Source organism: Leucoraja erinacea, chromosome 10 (genome assembly GCF_028641065.1).
Source record: "Leucoraja erinacea ecotype New England chromosome 10, Leri_hhj_1, whole genome shotgun sequence".
In the NCBI taxonomy this organism is placed as follows: domain Eukaryota; kingdom Metazoa; phylum Chordata; class Chondrichthyes; order Rajiformes; family Rajidae; genus Leucoraja; species Leucoraja erinaceus.
The window spans coordinates 25,257,162-25,272,963 of record NC_073386.1 but is presented as its reverse complement, the minus strand read 5'-3'; the positions used below and the strand labels follow the sequence as shown (position 1 = coordinate 25,272,963).

At 37.4% G+C, this 15,802-nt stretch overlaps 1 protein-coding gene across 5 annotated transcripts in view; it reads right to left on the bottom strand.

The window, feature by feature from the left end:
- Positions 1–15,802, bottom strand: part of LOC129700924 (terminal uridylyltransferase 4-like) — a 72,438-nt gene that overhangs the window by 7,815 nt on the left and 48,821 nt on the right. For all 5 annotated transcript variants that reach the window (XM_055641741.1, XM_055641744.1, XM_055641745.1 and 2 more), the window contains exons 18-25: positions 15,531–15,588; positions 14,588–14,691; positions 14,306–14,395; positions 12,943–13,056; positions 10,082–10,159; positions 6,101–6,278; positions 2,449–2,496; positions 2,275–2,357 (exon numbers count right to left, since the gene is read on the bottom strand). In XM_055641741.1, the coding sequence (XP_055497716.1) occupies positions 2,275–2,357; positions 2,449–2,496; positions 6,101–6,278; positions 10,082–10,159; positions 12,943–13,056; positions 14,306–14,395; positions 14,588–14,691; positions 15,531–15,588 (753 nt within the window). The remainder of the gene's footprint in view (positions 1–2,274; positions 2,358–2,448; positions 2,497–6,100; positions 6,279–10,081; positions 10,160–12,942; positions 13,057–14,305; positions 14,396–14,587; positions 14,692–15,530; positions 15,589–15,802) is intronic.

Sequence of the window (15,802 nt, the reverse complement as noted above, 5' to 3'; positions counted from 1 at the left end):
TTGTTGAAAAAGCAAATTCTTTCAGTGTTAACTCACACACAATCCAAAGGGTTGAACAATATGATCTAAAGTTTAAAACAGAATTTAAACAAACATCAATCGCTATACATTTTACTTCGTTTTTCGTTTGTAGTTTTGTGACTTCTCCACCATTTTCACTGTCAAAATGTCATTATTTTTTTTTCATTTTTATCTTACATGCTTTTCAGCCAACTAGCTTTTCCAATTGTTGAAGCGTGCCTCCAATTGGCAAATCACATTCTTGTACTCTTTTGTCACCTTTTACTCTATGTAGAACCGCTTCAGTTCTCTTGCCTTTCTTATAATGCTCTTTCTTCCTTTCTTTCGTAATATACTTCAGTCTCGATCTCAATAGCTCTTATTCCCTTTCCAAATAATCTCAGATCAAATTACTTTATAGTGATGTACACCAGGATGCAATGAAATTCCTTGTTTGCATGAAGTTCACAGACTAAATAGTAGACACACAGTAATGATAAATACAAAAAAATAAATACAATGACAAACACAAACAATAGAGTGGTGCAAGATTAGTACAATCTTAAGTAATGCAAAACAAACCCCCCAAATAAGATAGTTAGTAGGATGTGGCAGCACCTTTGGGAAGGGGGTGTGAAAGTGGTGATTGGTTCAGGAGTCTGGATAGCAGTGGTGAAGAAGCTGCTCAACATTGATCTAATTAATTAAACTAACATTAATCATGATTATACATCCCCCCCTGCATACAACTCGCTCTTTCAATAATTTGTTTATTTTCAATATCAGTATCTGTAATTTCCCAGACAGCACATTACCGATTCAAAAAGCAGGTTACATGCCTTTGATCATCTGGAATAACTTCCACCTCCTGACAGTCTATTATAAGATGGTTTCCATAATCTTTGCCAAAATTGCAAACTGGGATAGCTAACTGTGAGAAAAATACCCTCGAAATGGACTATGAAACAACTGTATAATACAATACAAACTGGTTCATGCTATATTTGTAGGAATTTGGCATTTCAAATATAGATCATCATTATTCAGTTCTCACTTGCCAAATAAAACCTTACAAACAGTATTGACAATATATGTTGGAACATAGATATCATTTCGAATGGTTGTATTGGATATGAGTATAGAAGCTGGGATGTAATGTTAAAATTGTACAAGGCATTGGTGAGGTCAAATCTGGAGTATGGTGTACAATTTTGGTCGCCCAATTATAGGAAGGATGTCAACAAAATAGAGAGAGTACAGAGGAGATTTACTAGAATGTTGCCTGGGTTTCAACAACTATTTTACAGAAATAGGTTGAATAAGTTAGGTCTTTATTCTCTGGAGCACAGAAGGTTAAGGGGGGACTTGATAGAGGTCTTTAAAATGATGAGAGGGATAGACAGAGTTGATGTGGACAAGCTTTTCCCTTTGAGAATAGGGAAGATTCAAACAAGAGGACATGACTTCAGAATTAAGGGACAGAAGTTTAGGGGTAATATGAGGGGGAACTTCTTTACTCAGAGAGTGGTAGCGGTGTGGAATGAGCTTCCAGTGGAAGTGGTGGAGGCAGGTTCGTTCGTTGGTATCATTTAAAAATAAATTGGGTAGGCATATGGATGAGAAGGGAATGGAGGGTTTATGGTATGAGTGCAAGCAGGTGGGACTAAGGGGAAAAAAAGTTGTTCGGCACGGACTTGTAGGGCCGAGATGGCCTGTTTCCGTGCTGTAATTGTTATATGGTTATCACAATTCTGACTGAATTATAGAATTTACAACATACAAATAGGCCATTAACGCAAACAAGCATTTTCAAACACCAAATTTAATCCACATTTTTTTCCACTACTTTTCACTCTCATGCACCTACCTTTTAAAGGCATTTATGCTTTCCTCCCCAATTAATCTATGTGAAGGCAAGTTGCACATTCTAACCACTCAATGTGAAAGACTTTGGTCTGAAGTCTTTATTCGTGGCAAACTTAGATTCCGGGCCCCTAGTTTGGGATCTCGCTACCTGCAAATATTTTCTCCATATTTATCCAATCAAGCTCTTTAATAATAATTAAAACCCTAAATCAGGATCACCTCAGCCGTCTCATAATAAAATCACCTCTCAATTGATTCAGATGAACACAATAAAATAGATAGAACTTAATATGAATTTGTCACATTATAAAATACATATTTACACTGCAAAGTGCAGCTTCTGGCAACTATTTCAGAAATAAGGAAAGGATTAAAAATGCATCAGAATTATAATAATTATATACATACTGTTTCCATGCCAGGATGTGGATATACAGGTGTACCAAATAATTTGCGTCCATTTATAAAAGCTTTCATTATAAAGTTAGTCACTGCAAGACAAATAATTATCTGCATTAGAGCCACATCTATGTTTTTTTGATGCTAAAAAACTTGCGAAAGCTTAACTGAAAGAGGACTTACTTTTCCTTGAGACTCCAGCACCAAGATTGTGATTCAAGTCAAAAGGATCTAGAAAATAAGGTCCAACATCATTTAATCTTGTTAAGGGCTTAAACTGCCATTAACCTCGTTCATTCATTTTGCCATCACAGAATTATTATAAATAATAATGATCTTACAATAATGCCGAGTACAGATTTAAATTTCATGATGTCAACATATTCCAAGTTTTACAATGATTTTTTTTATTTCATCATTTTGAATTCCTCCCAGTAAGCAATGCACAATGTGACTGTCTGTAAATTAGTTGATTATAAACAAATTAAAATTGTTTTTTAATCTATAATGGTGACATGGAAAATTATATGCTAGTAGGAAATAGTCACTCCCCGACTTAATGTAAGGGTTACGTTCCCTTACGTTTCCCGTAGGTCTGATTTGACACAATTTAAAAACTGCAGTTGTGTGTTAAGTGCTGGAGTAATTCAGCAGGTCAGGCAACATCTCTGGAGAACATTGATAGGTGACATTTCGAGCCAGAACCCTTCTTCCGACTGATTGAGACCAAGTTACTCCAGCACTTTGTGTTGTTTCACCTTAAAACTAGACTTAATAGACTTGGGACATTATTTTTGACTTTGCAATATTATTGATTCTTTATTTACGTATTTTATACATATATACATACATACATAGTATGTATATATGATTTTTTGTTGTTTATTATGGGTTTTACAGAGTAACATGTCTACATATCTGTTGTGCTGCTGTAAATAAGAATTTCATTGTTTCATTTTGGGACATGATAATATAACATTCTTGACTCTTGAAGCACAGTCCATCACACAAAAAAGTAGCAATGTTACAAAATTTTGAGATTTTAAAAATCAAGTCTGCAATTTATCACATCAGATGAAGCATAAAAAGAAGTTTAATTTGACACCTAATTCACTTTCATATCTTCAGTATTAAAAATGTTATGGCCATTTTCATACTCGGAAATTAGCATCTTGTTCCCTTATGCTTTTCCATTGACTTAACACAAAAGCTGTGATCAAGGATAGTCAAAAGCCCATAACTTTCTTAAAAATTAAAAGAACTGAAAGAAATTTTCAGTTATTATAGATTGAAGCATTCTGAAACAAATATGAAACAATCTTACTTGGATGACCTTAAATTAAAGCATATTAGTTAGTTACCCATTTGTAGCTAATTACAAAATTCAATTACTAGATCTAAACATCTATCCATTTCTTAAGAAAATGTTAATATTTTTAAATATCCTAAGTGACATTGTTGAACCCTAAGTAAAATTTGATGACTTGGGGAAAATTTATTGAACATTTTCATACAACATAATTTGCTCCCTCTTTAACCGTTATAAAAATTATTTTACCCTTCAAGACGCTGCGTACTGCGTCGAGACACTGCGCACGACCGTCGAGGCGGTGTATACGGTGTTGAGGGGGCTGCCGGCCGGCAGGCCGTTGCCGCGCGGAATTTTTGAACATGGTCAGTTTTTTGGAGCCCCGCGCGATGTCGGGACCAGCTCCGCACAACTCCATACGGCTCCGGCGATCGAGGTGGGATCGGCCCCGCGAGGCCGTATGGCTCAAGTGACCATGTTAGGTTGCGCTTGCCGCATGGAGTCGCATGCTCATGAGACAGGCCCTTTAGCCTATATATATTTTGCAAAAAATTCAAGCAATTCGAAAAAAGCTATCTTTTTTCAAAACTCTTTTCCTCAGTTGGCGAAGGTCATTGATGAGCAGGAGGATTCAAGCGAATCATTTGAAGAATACGCAGCTGTTAAAGACTTATTAATTAAAGAATACAATGAAATGTTCAATGACTGAGAATCATGACATCACACTCAAATTAGCATTTCAACCTCACCTAGTTGATGTCTCCAAGGCTCCTAAAGAACTACAGATGGAATTGATTGAGCTCTCAGAAGATGACATTTTAAAGTCCTTATTTGACACTAAGAAATGTGATTGAAATATGGAAAAATGCAGCAGAATACCCACGTCTTCGGCAACAGGCACGAAAAATGCTTTCTTGCTTTTCAACCATTTATTGCTGCGAATTTATTCTCCTACCTAACCCAAATCAAGATGCCCTTAAGGTCACAAATGACGGATACCCATCTAGAAGATTAGCTGAAACTGTGTACCTCCATGTTGCAGCCAAATATTCAAATGCTTTCCCACAAAAAGCAGTCACAACAGTCATTAAAAGGTTAGTTAACTTTAGAATTAACAAAATGGTTTCATTTTCTTGAAATTAGTACATAGTAGTTAGATTTTTACAAAATAATGTACATTTTGAAGTATGTCGAATTGAAGTTTCTTGGAAGCGGCCTTATTAGATTACAGCAAACTTAATGCGGCATTCCAACATGAAAAGGTTCCCCACCCCTGCTCCAGTCGATCCTGTGGTTTCGCTAGCCTCATCCGATGTACGTCACGCACATCTACGTATCAAAATCCCACCCCCAAGCGTACAAATTAATTTTGCAAGAAATATCTAGACAAAATAATAAAATATGCTAACAGTAACTAGCTTAAGCAAGAATGGCTCCTACAAATAGTAAAGCAAATAAAATTGAAAAGTCGGAATAAGACATGCACAGATATTTAGAAGGACTGAGAACTAGCGGAGGAAAGGCCATGGAGAAATCTGAAAAGAAAGTGATCGCTTTCAGGAGTGACATTGTTGAACCCTTGGTAAAATTTGATAAGACTTGGGGAAAATTTATTGAACATTTTCATACAACATAATTTACTCCCTCTTTAACCGTTATAAAAATGATTTTACCTCTATAGGGTGGAATGGACTTGACGACAAACAGACTTTAGTGAAATTGTTGAAATTGTTGTTGAATTCTCAGTTCAGATTCTGTTTTGCTTTGCTTTGTTTTTTTATTTATTTTATTTTTAATTCTTATTTTTATTTATTTATTTTTTTCTTTAGTTTAGGAGGGTTTTATTTTTTCCTTTTCTCTTTTTGTCTTTTTTTACATTTATAAGTTTCCTTTTAGAGATTTAACTATATTTACATAGAGACTGGGAGGTCTATATTCATTGTGTATTTTGACACGGGACTCATTTTAGGTTATACCTGTTATTAATGTAATCCTGATCCCTATGTATCAATACCATTGTTATGTTTATCATTATTCCTTTTGCTCTGTTTTTTATGTTTTGTTTTTTGGGGAAAAAAAACAATAAAAAGATTTTAAAAGAAAGAAAGTGATCGGAGCAGCATAAATAACAACCTTCAGCAAAAAGAAAGGAGTTAAATAAGTCATATATCACGCAATGCAGGAGAACGGTAATGAAGTGGCAGCATTCATCTATTCTAATCTGGTCTACAATGAAGAAGAGCCTTGATCCAAAACATTATCCAAAGTTCCTGTCCCGCTAAGTTACTCCAGCATTGCGTGTCTATCTACAATGACACTGACAAGTTGTAGATGGGATTTAAAAGGATAAAGCAAAATCAGCCTGCTTATAGATTCCACGCTAATAACAATTAAAGCTGTTGTGTATAAGAGTTTGGAATGCACCACCTTGCATTGACCTTTGCCCCAATAGAATACATAAAAATCAGGTGTTTTATTTTGTGACATATTAACTGAAAATGAATAAATGCATTAAAATTTAAATACCTTCTATGGCAATGCATTTTGAAGTCCATTGCTTTTCAAATGTTGTTAAAAGTTTCTTCTGTCTGATGCTGATTACATATTCCTTGAAATCAAATTCTTCAGTGTAAAATCGCAAAAGGCCTAACCAAAGTTCACCCACTGATTCTTTGTTCTTCCCAAGTTCTGGCAATCTTTTCTTCTACAGCAACCAAAAATATTTAAAAACACAACACAATACTAAAGTTATGATATTAAGGTGTAAAACAAGGCAATTAATCAAAGACCTAGATTTTGCTGGTAGATATTGGAAGTTTATTTAAATACCAATAAATGTAGGACCTTTGCAGACATTTGGAATTTACACAGCCGTAATTGCCAGCACATATTACAATTTGCTCTAATACTGACTCTCCACAAAGTCCAGTCAATATGATCACAGCAGATCTATGCTGGCCTCCTCTTCTGTGCCAGTTTCCCACAGCCATCAATCCTCAATTTTTCAAATATTTATCTAATTCCATTTTCAATATTTTCAATGATCCAGCCAGCAGAGAAGTCCAGAAGTTCGTTATCTCGGTGAAGACATTTCTTTGCACCTCAGTTTTAAATGACCAGTCCTTTACTTTGTAGCTACAGTGCCCTCCATAATGTTTGGGACAAAAACCCATCATTTATTTATTTGCCTTTGTACTCCACAATTTGAGATTTGTATTAGAAAAAAATCATATGTGGTTAAAGTGCACATTGTCAGGTTTTAATAAAAGCCATTTTTATACATTTTGGTTTCACCATGTAGAAATTACACCAGTGTTTATACATAGTCCCCCCATTTCAGGGCACCATAATGTTTGGGAACCTGGCTTCACAGGTGTTTGTAATTGCTCAAGTGCGTAATAATTGCGTCCTTAATGCAGGTATAAAGGGCCTGTCCAATTTCGGAGATTTTGTGGGCGACTACAGGCAACTGCCGCAAAATTTTCAACGCTGAAGAATATTTGGCAACAGTGGCGACAATTTTTGCTGTCGTAGGTTGTCGCAGGTGCTGTCATAGGTTGTCGCCAAGTGCCTTAGGTGAATTCTATTAAAATTAATCCCTGGCAGTCGCCCAAAGAGTCACCTAAGTAGGACAGGCCCCGAAGAGGGCTCTCAGCACCTAGTCTTTCCTTCAGTCTTTCCATCACCTTTGGAAATGTTTATTGCTGTTTATCAACATGAGGACCAAAGTTGTGCCAATGAAAGTCAAAGAAGCCATTATGAGACTGAGAAACAAGAACAAAACTGTTAAGATACATCAGCCAAACATTAGGCTTACCATAATCAACTGTTTGGAATATCATTAAGAAGAGAGCACTGGTGAGCTTATTAATCGCAAAGAGACTGGCGGGCCAAAGAAGACCTCCACAGCTGATGGCAGAAGAATTTTCTCTATAATAAAGAATAATCCCCAAACACCTGTCCTTCAGATCAGAAACACTCTTCAGGAGTCAGGTGTGGATTTGTCAATGACCACTGTCCACAGAATACTTCATGAACAGAAACACAGAGGCTACACTGCAAGATGCAAACCACTGATTAGCCGCAAAAATAGGATGGCCAGGTTACAGTTTGCCAAGAACTACTTAAAAGAGCAACCACAATTCTGGAAAAAGGTCTTGTGGATAGATGAGACGAAGATTAACTTATTTCAGAGTGATGGCAAGAGCAAAGTATGGAGGAGAGAAAGAAGTGCCCAAGATCCAAAGCATACTACCTCATCTGTGAAACACAGTGGTAGGGCCTGGGCATGTATGGCTGCTGAAGGTACTGGCTCACTTATCTTCAGTGATGATACAACTGCTGATGGTAGTAGCATAATGAATTCTGAAGTGTATAGACACATCCTATCTGCTCAAGTTCAAACAAATGTCTGAAAACTCATTGGCCGACAGTTCATTCTACAGCAAGAAAATGATCCCAAACATACTGGTAAAGCAACAAAGGAGTTTTTCAAAGCTAAAAAATGGTCAATTCTTCAGTGACCAAGTCAATCACCCGGTCTGAACCCAATTGAGCATGCTGAATGGAAAACTGAAGGGGACTAGCCCCCAAAACAAGCATAAGCTAAAGATGGCTGCAATGCAGACCTGGCAGAGCATCACCAGAGAAGACACCCAGCAACTGATGATGTCCATGAATCGCAGACTTCAAGCAGACATTGCAGGCAAAGGATATGCAACAAAATAGTAAACATGACTACTTTCATTTACATGACATTGCTGTGTCCCAAACATTATGGTGCCCTGAAATGGGGGGACTATGTATAAAACCAAAATGTATAAAACTGGCCTTTATTAAAAACTGACGATGTGCACTTTAACCAAACTTCATGATACATGTATGGGAACAGCGAGATCACTCTGAACTTCATTCACTTGCTGAATGAGAGGATGAAAATATGTCTTTAGATTCCACTTACCAAAGTGCACAATCTCACAATTTCCCACTGTAGAAGAAACAATTAAAATCTTCATTTACTTAATTTTGATCGAAATTAAACAATGTAATGAAAGGGTGTGCAGATGTGGCAATTGGCATCTCTCGTGGACCAGGTGCAGAAGAAGATCATGGGAATTTGTCGAAACACGTTTCAGACACATTATCCCTTGTCTGGGAATGCGTAGCGGGACTGTCACATGCTGAGAGAATGGAGCAGCTGGGCTTGTACACTCTGGAGTTTAGAAGGATGAGAGGGAATCTCATTGAAACATATAAGATTGTTATGGGTTTGGACACGCTAGAGGCAGGAAACATGTTCCCGATGTTGGGGGAGTCCAGAACCAGGGGCTACAGTTTAAGAATAAGGAGTAAGACATTTAGAACGGTGACGAGGAAACACTTTTTCTCACAGAGAGTTGTGAGTGTGTGGAATTATCTGCCTCAGTGGGCGGTGGAGGCAGGTTCTCTGGATGGTTTCAAGAGAGAGCTAGATAGGGCTCTTAAAAATTGTGGAGTCAGGTGATATGGGGAGAAGGCAGGAACGGGGTACTGATTGGGGATGATCAGCCATGATCACATTGAATGGCGGTGCTGATTCAAAGGGCCGAATGGCCTACTCCTGCACCTATTGTCTATTGAATAAAGTACAACAAATTATAGACAAGGAAGCCTGTTTTTCAGTGGAAAGTTACTGGCTGGATCACAATAGTTAACCCTGTAATGTCGGTAACTATTGTGATCAAAAACAGCACAGCAATAGCTGGGTAGACCACTCGCACCCCTTACTGCTAGTAGTGTAGAATCGTTGCAGTAAATGGGGGCTTATGATTGGCTCGGAGAGGGGGCAGTTGCGCAGTCTGCTTGAAAGATGAGATAGAAGATCAAGATGCCCTTGTACTATGTTTGACTTGTATTAACCATGTGTTGTTGAATAAGATTAACATAAACAGAAAGTATATTATGACTAATGAAATAATTAAAAACTGGAAATCATATAGACAAGGACGAAGTATGTTTTCGTATAATTGTATCTAACAAAAAGAAAAGTTGTTTACTGCACTGTATAATTGTCGGCTAATTCTGCTGCGAAGTCAGAGAACTGGTGAGCAGTTAACTGCCACCATCTCTCCATGATATCATGCAATAAAGTCTCTTGAAGCAAACTGCAAAGTCTCAGTTTTTCCTTTGAATTTCCTCTAATGCAATTTCCTCGACACCCACGTTAAACTCCATTTAAATGGTGAGAAAACATTTTTTATACACAGAAAAATGTTACAAGTACCAAGAATTGATGTTAATGGAATGTTACAAGAGTAGTGAAAGCAGAATTCAGGTTAATAAAGGGTGAAAGGAAGAAAGGATAAGGACAAATTTGACAAAATAGCGGGTTTTCCCCAATAAAATCAGGCAAAATGGCTATCCTTCGTGCTTGCAGAATATTATTATTCTAAAATAACATTAATTCCAGTAATACAGCTAAATCACCTTTAAGTTAATGCATATGAATAGATCAAAATAATAATTTACCAGTTCTTCAATATCATCAAAAAAGAAGGCATTCCATCCATCTACCATTCTCTGTGGCACCTCTTTTCCATCAAAGATCTACAAAAAAAATTTAAATTTTTATGATTAATTTAGAGAGAAAAAAAAATTATAAGCAACGATGGCAGCTTCATGCTTTGGATGATAAATGTGATAAAATGTCTAACATCATGTCAGCCATGATTGAATGGCAGAGCAGACCCGATGCGCTGAATGACCTAATTCTGGTGGTTTGGTGGTTAATTTATATCATAATACCTACACTAATAAAAAGCATATAGCCATGGATGAATTTGTCTGCTGTTTTGTTTATATTTTGTATTGCAGCACAGCTTCTTGCCATTGATGTATTATAAAATGTGTATTTTTCACAAACAGAAGCTACAATTAGAATGAACATAAAGCACTTACTAAAACTCATTGACAACTAAAATCTGCATTCTTTTGGAAATATAAAATGCTCTGGAGAATTGATAGAATAACCATTGAATGTTTACATTCATTAACGTAGTAATATTCTTCATTTTCTAAGAAAGTAATTGAACTGCCTATAACTATACAAATTATTTTCATGAAACAAATGGAGTGCACCAATGCAGGTGGAACATTTTCAATCAAGTTAACCAAAAGATCAGAAAACCTTAGAACTTTATATTGCGAATGGAAATTTAGAAAAAATCCCAAATCCCATGAAAAATCTATAATCTATAAGTCCATAACTCCCAGAAAGTGGCAACATAAGTATTTAAAGCGGTAAAGAAGGCCGATGGTAGGCTTGCCTTGGGGCATTGAGTATAGAAGAGTCAGAAAGTCATGACGTAGCTTTATGGGAATTTGGTAAGGCTGCATTAGGAGTATTGCATGCAGTTCTGGTCACCCCAGTACTGAAAGGATGTTCACCCCTTCTTTTTTTCCTGTAAACTCATATTTCACAATGTTGCACAATCTGTAGTTTCCAACAGCCATGACCTCCTGATTAAACCCAAATTTAATCATTTTACCTTTGTTTTCTGTGCCTTCAGCTGCCATAGTTCGAAGCATAGGAACATAACCATTCATTGACTCTATCTCTCTTTAAATTTCTGTTAAAGTCTCACCAGAATATACTGAGGAAGAATTGACAGAAACAATGGGACCTCACCAATCTTTCCGTAAGCAATGTGGCAAAATCAATCGCTTTATACTGGGTTTTCACGAAGACAGGGGTCGGCAACCTTGTTCTGCATAGGGGCGAGGACGCAAGTCTATGAGTGGATGGCGGGCCACATATATCATGTGTACACATGGATCCCACCCCCATCCCACCCCGGATGGCAGGCATCAAACCACGTGTTCAAAATCTGCTTGCGGGCCAGGTGATTTCGGTTCCCGGCCCCACATTTGGCCCGAGGGCCGTAGGTTCACAACCCCTGCACTTAAGGGGAAAGTTGCCTTCTCATTAGTGACCAAGAGAACTGAACATTGTGACCGTTAGTCTTGAGACCAAAGAAAATCAAGTGACATTAAAAAACCCTTGAGATAGATTTGTGACTCTTCAGTGCCCATTAACTATTTATACCCAGAATTGCTAAAACTGCCGTGTGAAAATGAATGTTATCACAATTTCCTTTAATAAAGTTGTTTTTTTTTAAAAAATGTGATCACTGCATTTGTATTTTCCCAAGTCGTAGAGCTGTGTAGCACAGAAATGAGCCCTTAACTTGTCCATGCTGACTGTGATGTTTATCTGTACTAATTCCATGTGCCTACATTAGGCCCATATCATTTTATATCCAAGTACCTGCCCTAATGCCTTTTAAATGCTGCAATTGTACCCGCCTCCACCATTTCTCAAGTAGCTCGTTCCATGTAGTCACCATCATCTTCCATGCAAGAAACATGCCCCTCAGATCTCTATTAGATTTCTCTCCCCTCATCTTAAACCTATATCCTCTTTTTTTAGGCGCACCTGCCTGAGGAAAAAGATACTAAATTTCTACCCTAAATATGCTTCTCATAATTTATATATCGTCTATAAGGCTTCCTCAAGCTCCTGTATTCCTGTGAGAATAAACCCAGCCTATCTAATCTCTCTTTATACCAAAAGCCCTCCATTCCGGGTAACATTCTGATTAATCTCTTCTGCACTCTTTCTAATGCTACCACATCCTTCCTGAAATATAAATAATATTGTATATGCATTCAACAAATAATAGGAACCATCCCCAGGTCTCGAGGGTGTGAGCTATAGGGAGAGGTTGAGTAGGCTGGGACTCTATTCCTTGGAGAGCAGGAGGATGTGAGGTGTTTTTGTGTTTTTGATTTTTGTTTTTGGACTGAATTCTGTTTTTAATTTGTGTTTCTGTGATGTCTTTATTATTTATTTTACTCTGATTATATGTTTATATTCCTGTTAACCTATGTAAGGTGTCCTTGAGATGTCTGAAAGGCGCCCAATAAATAACATTTATTATTATTATTATTATTATTATAGAGGTGTATAAAATCATAAGAGGAATAGTTCGGGTAGATGCAGTCTCTTACCCAGAGTTGAGTAATCGAAGACCAGAGGACATAGGTTTAAGGTGAAGTGGAATTTAAGATTTAATAGGAATCTGAAGGGTAACTTTTTCACACCAAGAGTTGTGGGTTTAGACAGGTGCATGGATAGGACAGTTTTGGAGGGATATGAGCTAAGTGCAGACGGATGGGACATGTTGGCCGGTGTGGGCAAGTTGGGTCTAGGGCCTTTTTCCATGCTGTATTATGGGCCTTTACCTAGGGCCTTTTTCCATGCTATACTAATACAGGTTTTCATTGTGAAAGGCCTCAAACATATTTGCCGTAGGAACATTAAAACTTACTTCTTGAAGAACAGGTATAACTGGTGGTTTTCTTTGCTGTAGAAAGTAGAGCACCATAAGGACATAGGCATAAGAGGATAGGCTTCCTCTGGAGGCATCACCAATATCACAACGCTAAAAAAAAAAAAGAGCATTTTTCAGTTAGAATTAGACTGAGAACATCGAGACTGAAATCACTGACTTCACAGAGCAATTCCAGCTTTCTATTTTAGTGGCGGCCATTCTATTGAAATTTGCACAACAGACACTCCTATCATCCAGAATGTTTCCTTGCTCCTATCCACTCATAGGGTTCCCGATTCGTGCTCACCAGGTCTCACCAATATTGAGAATATATTGCTATTTACAGTAATTCATAAAATCACATTCATGTTGAATATAACTTACAAAGTAAGACATTTTATGTAAAACTGTATGAAGCATTTTTCTGATAGTTAAATTGGTGAAAATATATATTTTTTGACTTTATGTTTTAGTGTTGTTTACCTGAATGTTAAGATGTGATCCTGGGTGTTTGCCACTATGTAAGTGACAAAAACAAAAGGCAAGTCAGTAGCACCCAACTGTTCACTCACTCTGCATTTTTAAATTAACTGGTGATTTTTCTGGGTCCCAGTTCTTATGCTCCCTTTCACCGGGGATGGGCAGTCCTCCCATGATTTTTGTGTCCCTTCACTCCCTTTAAATTAACCTGGTTCTGATGGGCAGTCCTCCCATGATACTTGTGTACGAAGGAACTGCAGATGCTGGTTTAAACCAAAGATAGACACAAAATGGTGAAGTAACTCATCGGGACAGGCAGCATCTCTGGAGAGAAGGAATGGGTCGACCCGAAACGTCACCCATTCCTTTTCCAGAGATGTTGCCTGTCCCGCTGAATTACTCCAGCATTTTGTGCTCGCTTGATACTCCATCCTGATGCTCCATCTCGCTTGATACTCACCCGGTTTTTTAACCTTACAAGGTTCACTGAAATATTACTGTGTGACATATTTCAAAGAAACTGACTGAAAGCATGTTGGAGTAGTTATAAAATAACATTGTTGGCCTACAATGTCTGTTAGCCTGGTAGAAAATCCTATGTGTTAGATTAACAGAGTATTACTGTACTTCCTTTATCTCTTTGATAATCCAAAACATCCATTCAGAACTTTCCTCTGATGAAACAGACAATACGAGTTATTCTCAGTGTGAACTACAAGTACAAGCTTGGGTCCTATGCTCCAGCACAGACTGGAATATCCTCAGATGTTACCAAATTACCTTTCTGTTTGGTCTACATTGAATACATACATAAAAATCTTAAACGAGCATGTGATAGGGAAATTAGTCTGCAACAAGGACTTCTAAACTGTAAATTTACCTTGGCAAACACCTTCATGGTATATCCCAAATATTTTACTCTGGGATCAATGGCAGCGTATGTCGCCAACATCCGTGTATTATGTTGTGCCTATAGAAAGCAGAGTTATCAATCATGTCGTTCCTAAGAAAAAGCCTCATGTTTGATAAATTCAAGCATACAAAATTTCCTTGTAATAAATTTAATGATCAAAATATTAAACAGAGTAACATTCAATTTGCCATGTTTATATTTGGAATTGATTTGGGTATTTGTGTAGGAAAGAGGTCTAGATTTTCTTACCAGAGTGTTGTATAAGCTGATATCTCCCTCCAACCCACTTTGTCGATGTTCAAATTTTACAATAGGCACTTTGGCTGTTGTTATGGGCAAGATGTTTCTCAAACCTATCAAAAAAGATATAGCAGGTAATTTCTGAGCGCAATTTGGCAAAATCTCATTACAATTTAACTAGTTAAGATTAATCTAATTGAATTAAACTTTAGGACAGACATGTGCAGCCCCATTGCCACTAGCCATCTGCCCTTGGTCACACTGTTTCTTCCAGCATGGTCCTAGGCAGTCTTCCATTGGGAGTCTGTGTTCCTACACACCAGCTCAGCATTGCTCAAAATAAGCAACCACCTGCACTAGCAGGACAGCTTTGATAGCCAGTGAGATTCTTGCTTTTCAGGCTCACTGACTACCAAAGCTGTCACTGACAGTCAAAGAGTATTTCATATTCATAACCATTCAACTTCACTGTCAAAAATAAGATCTACAGCATAAAAACTAATCTGGAAAAAAAAAATTAAAGACAAACACAGAGAACAAAAACAATTCAATCAACTCAATTAAAAGTGTTACTGACCTTTCTTCTGACAGCTCATTCTCCTATTCATTTAGTGGGGGCTGCTAAATTGTGCCTGGTGCAACCTGGTGCAGGCTCAGCAGGCAGATTTTCCAACCTGAGATCTATGAGGAGTGACTGCACCCGTAGACTCCATGAGGAGTTCACCAGAGCAATGCCACAGTCTTGAACAGGCTTGTCTGCCAGATAATCTCAGCCAATCTTGGGAGAAGGTCTGTCCCAATGTTATATAATGATCAATACAAGTTTACTAATAATAAATCAAAAGCTGAAATGCAGCAGATAAATATAAACATGCAAATAAAACATATGAAAAGATTACTCAAGCCATTAAAGTTTATATTGATCATCAGTTCAATGTTTTAATGCTCATACCTGGATGCTTTTTAAGAACTTTTGCCAGACCTTCTATTATTTCTTTACAATTGAGTTTCTGCAAGAAAGCAACTAAGTCTTAGATCAGAGAATCAGTGCATTACATTCCAAAATTATACTGAAGCCCCATGCACGCAGCTTGCTCAATACCAGATTGCGTTCATTCAGCTAATATGGAAGGCCCAGCAAAGTGCAGATGGATTACTCAGGAGAATGGTATCAATCACTATTAGCCAAGGCCATGATTCAACCTCATCATTCACAATAAGCAC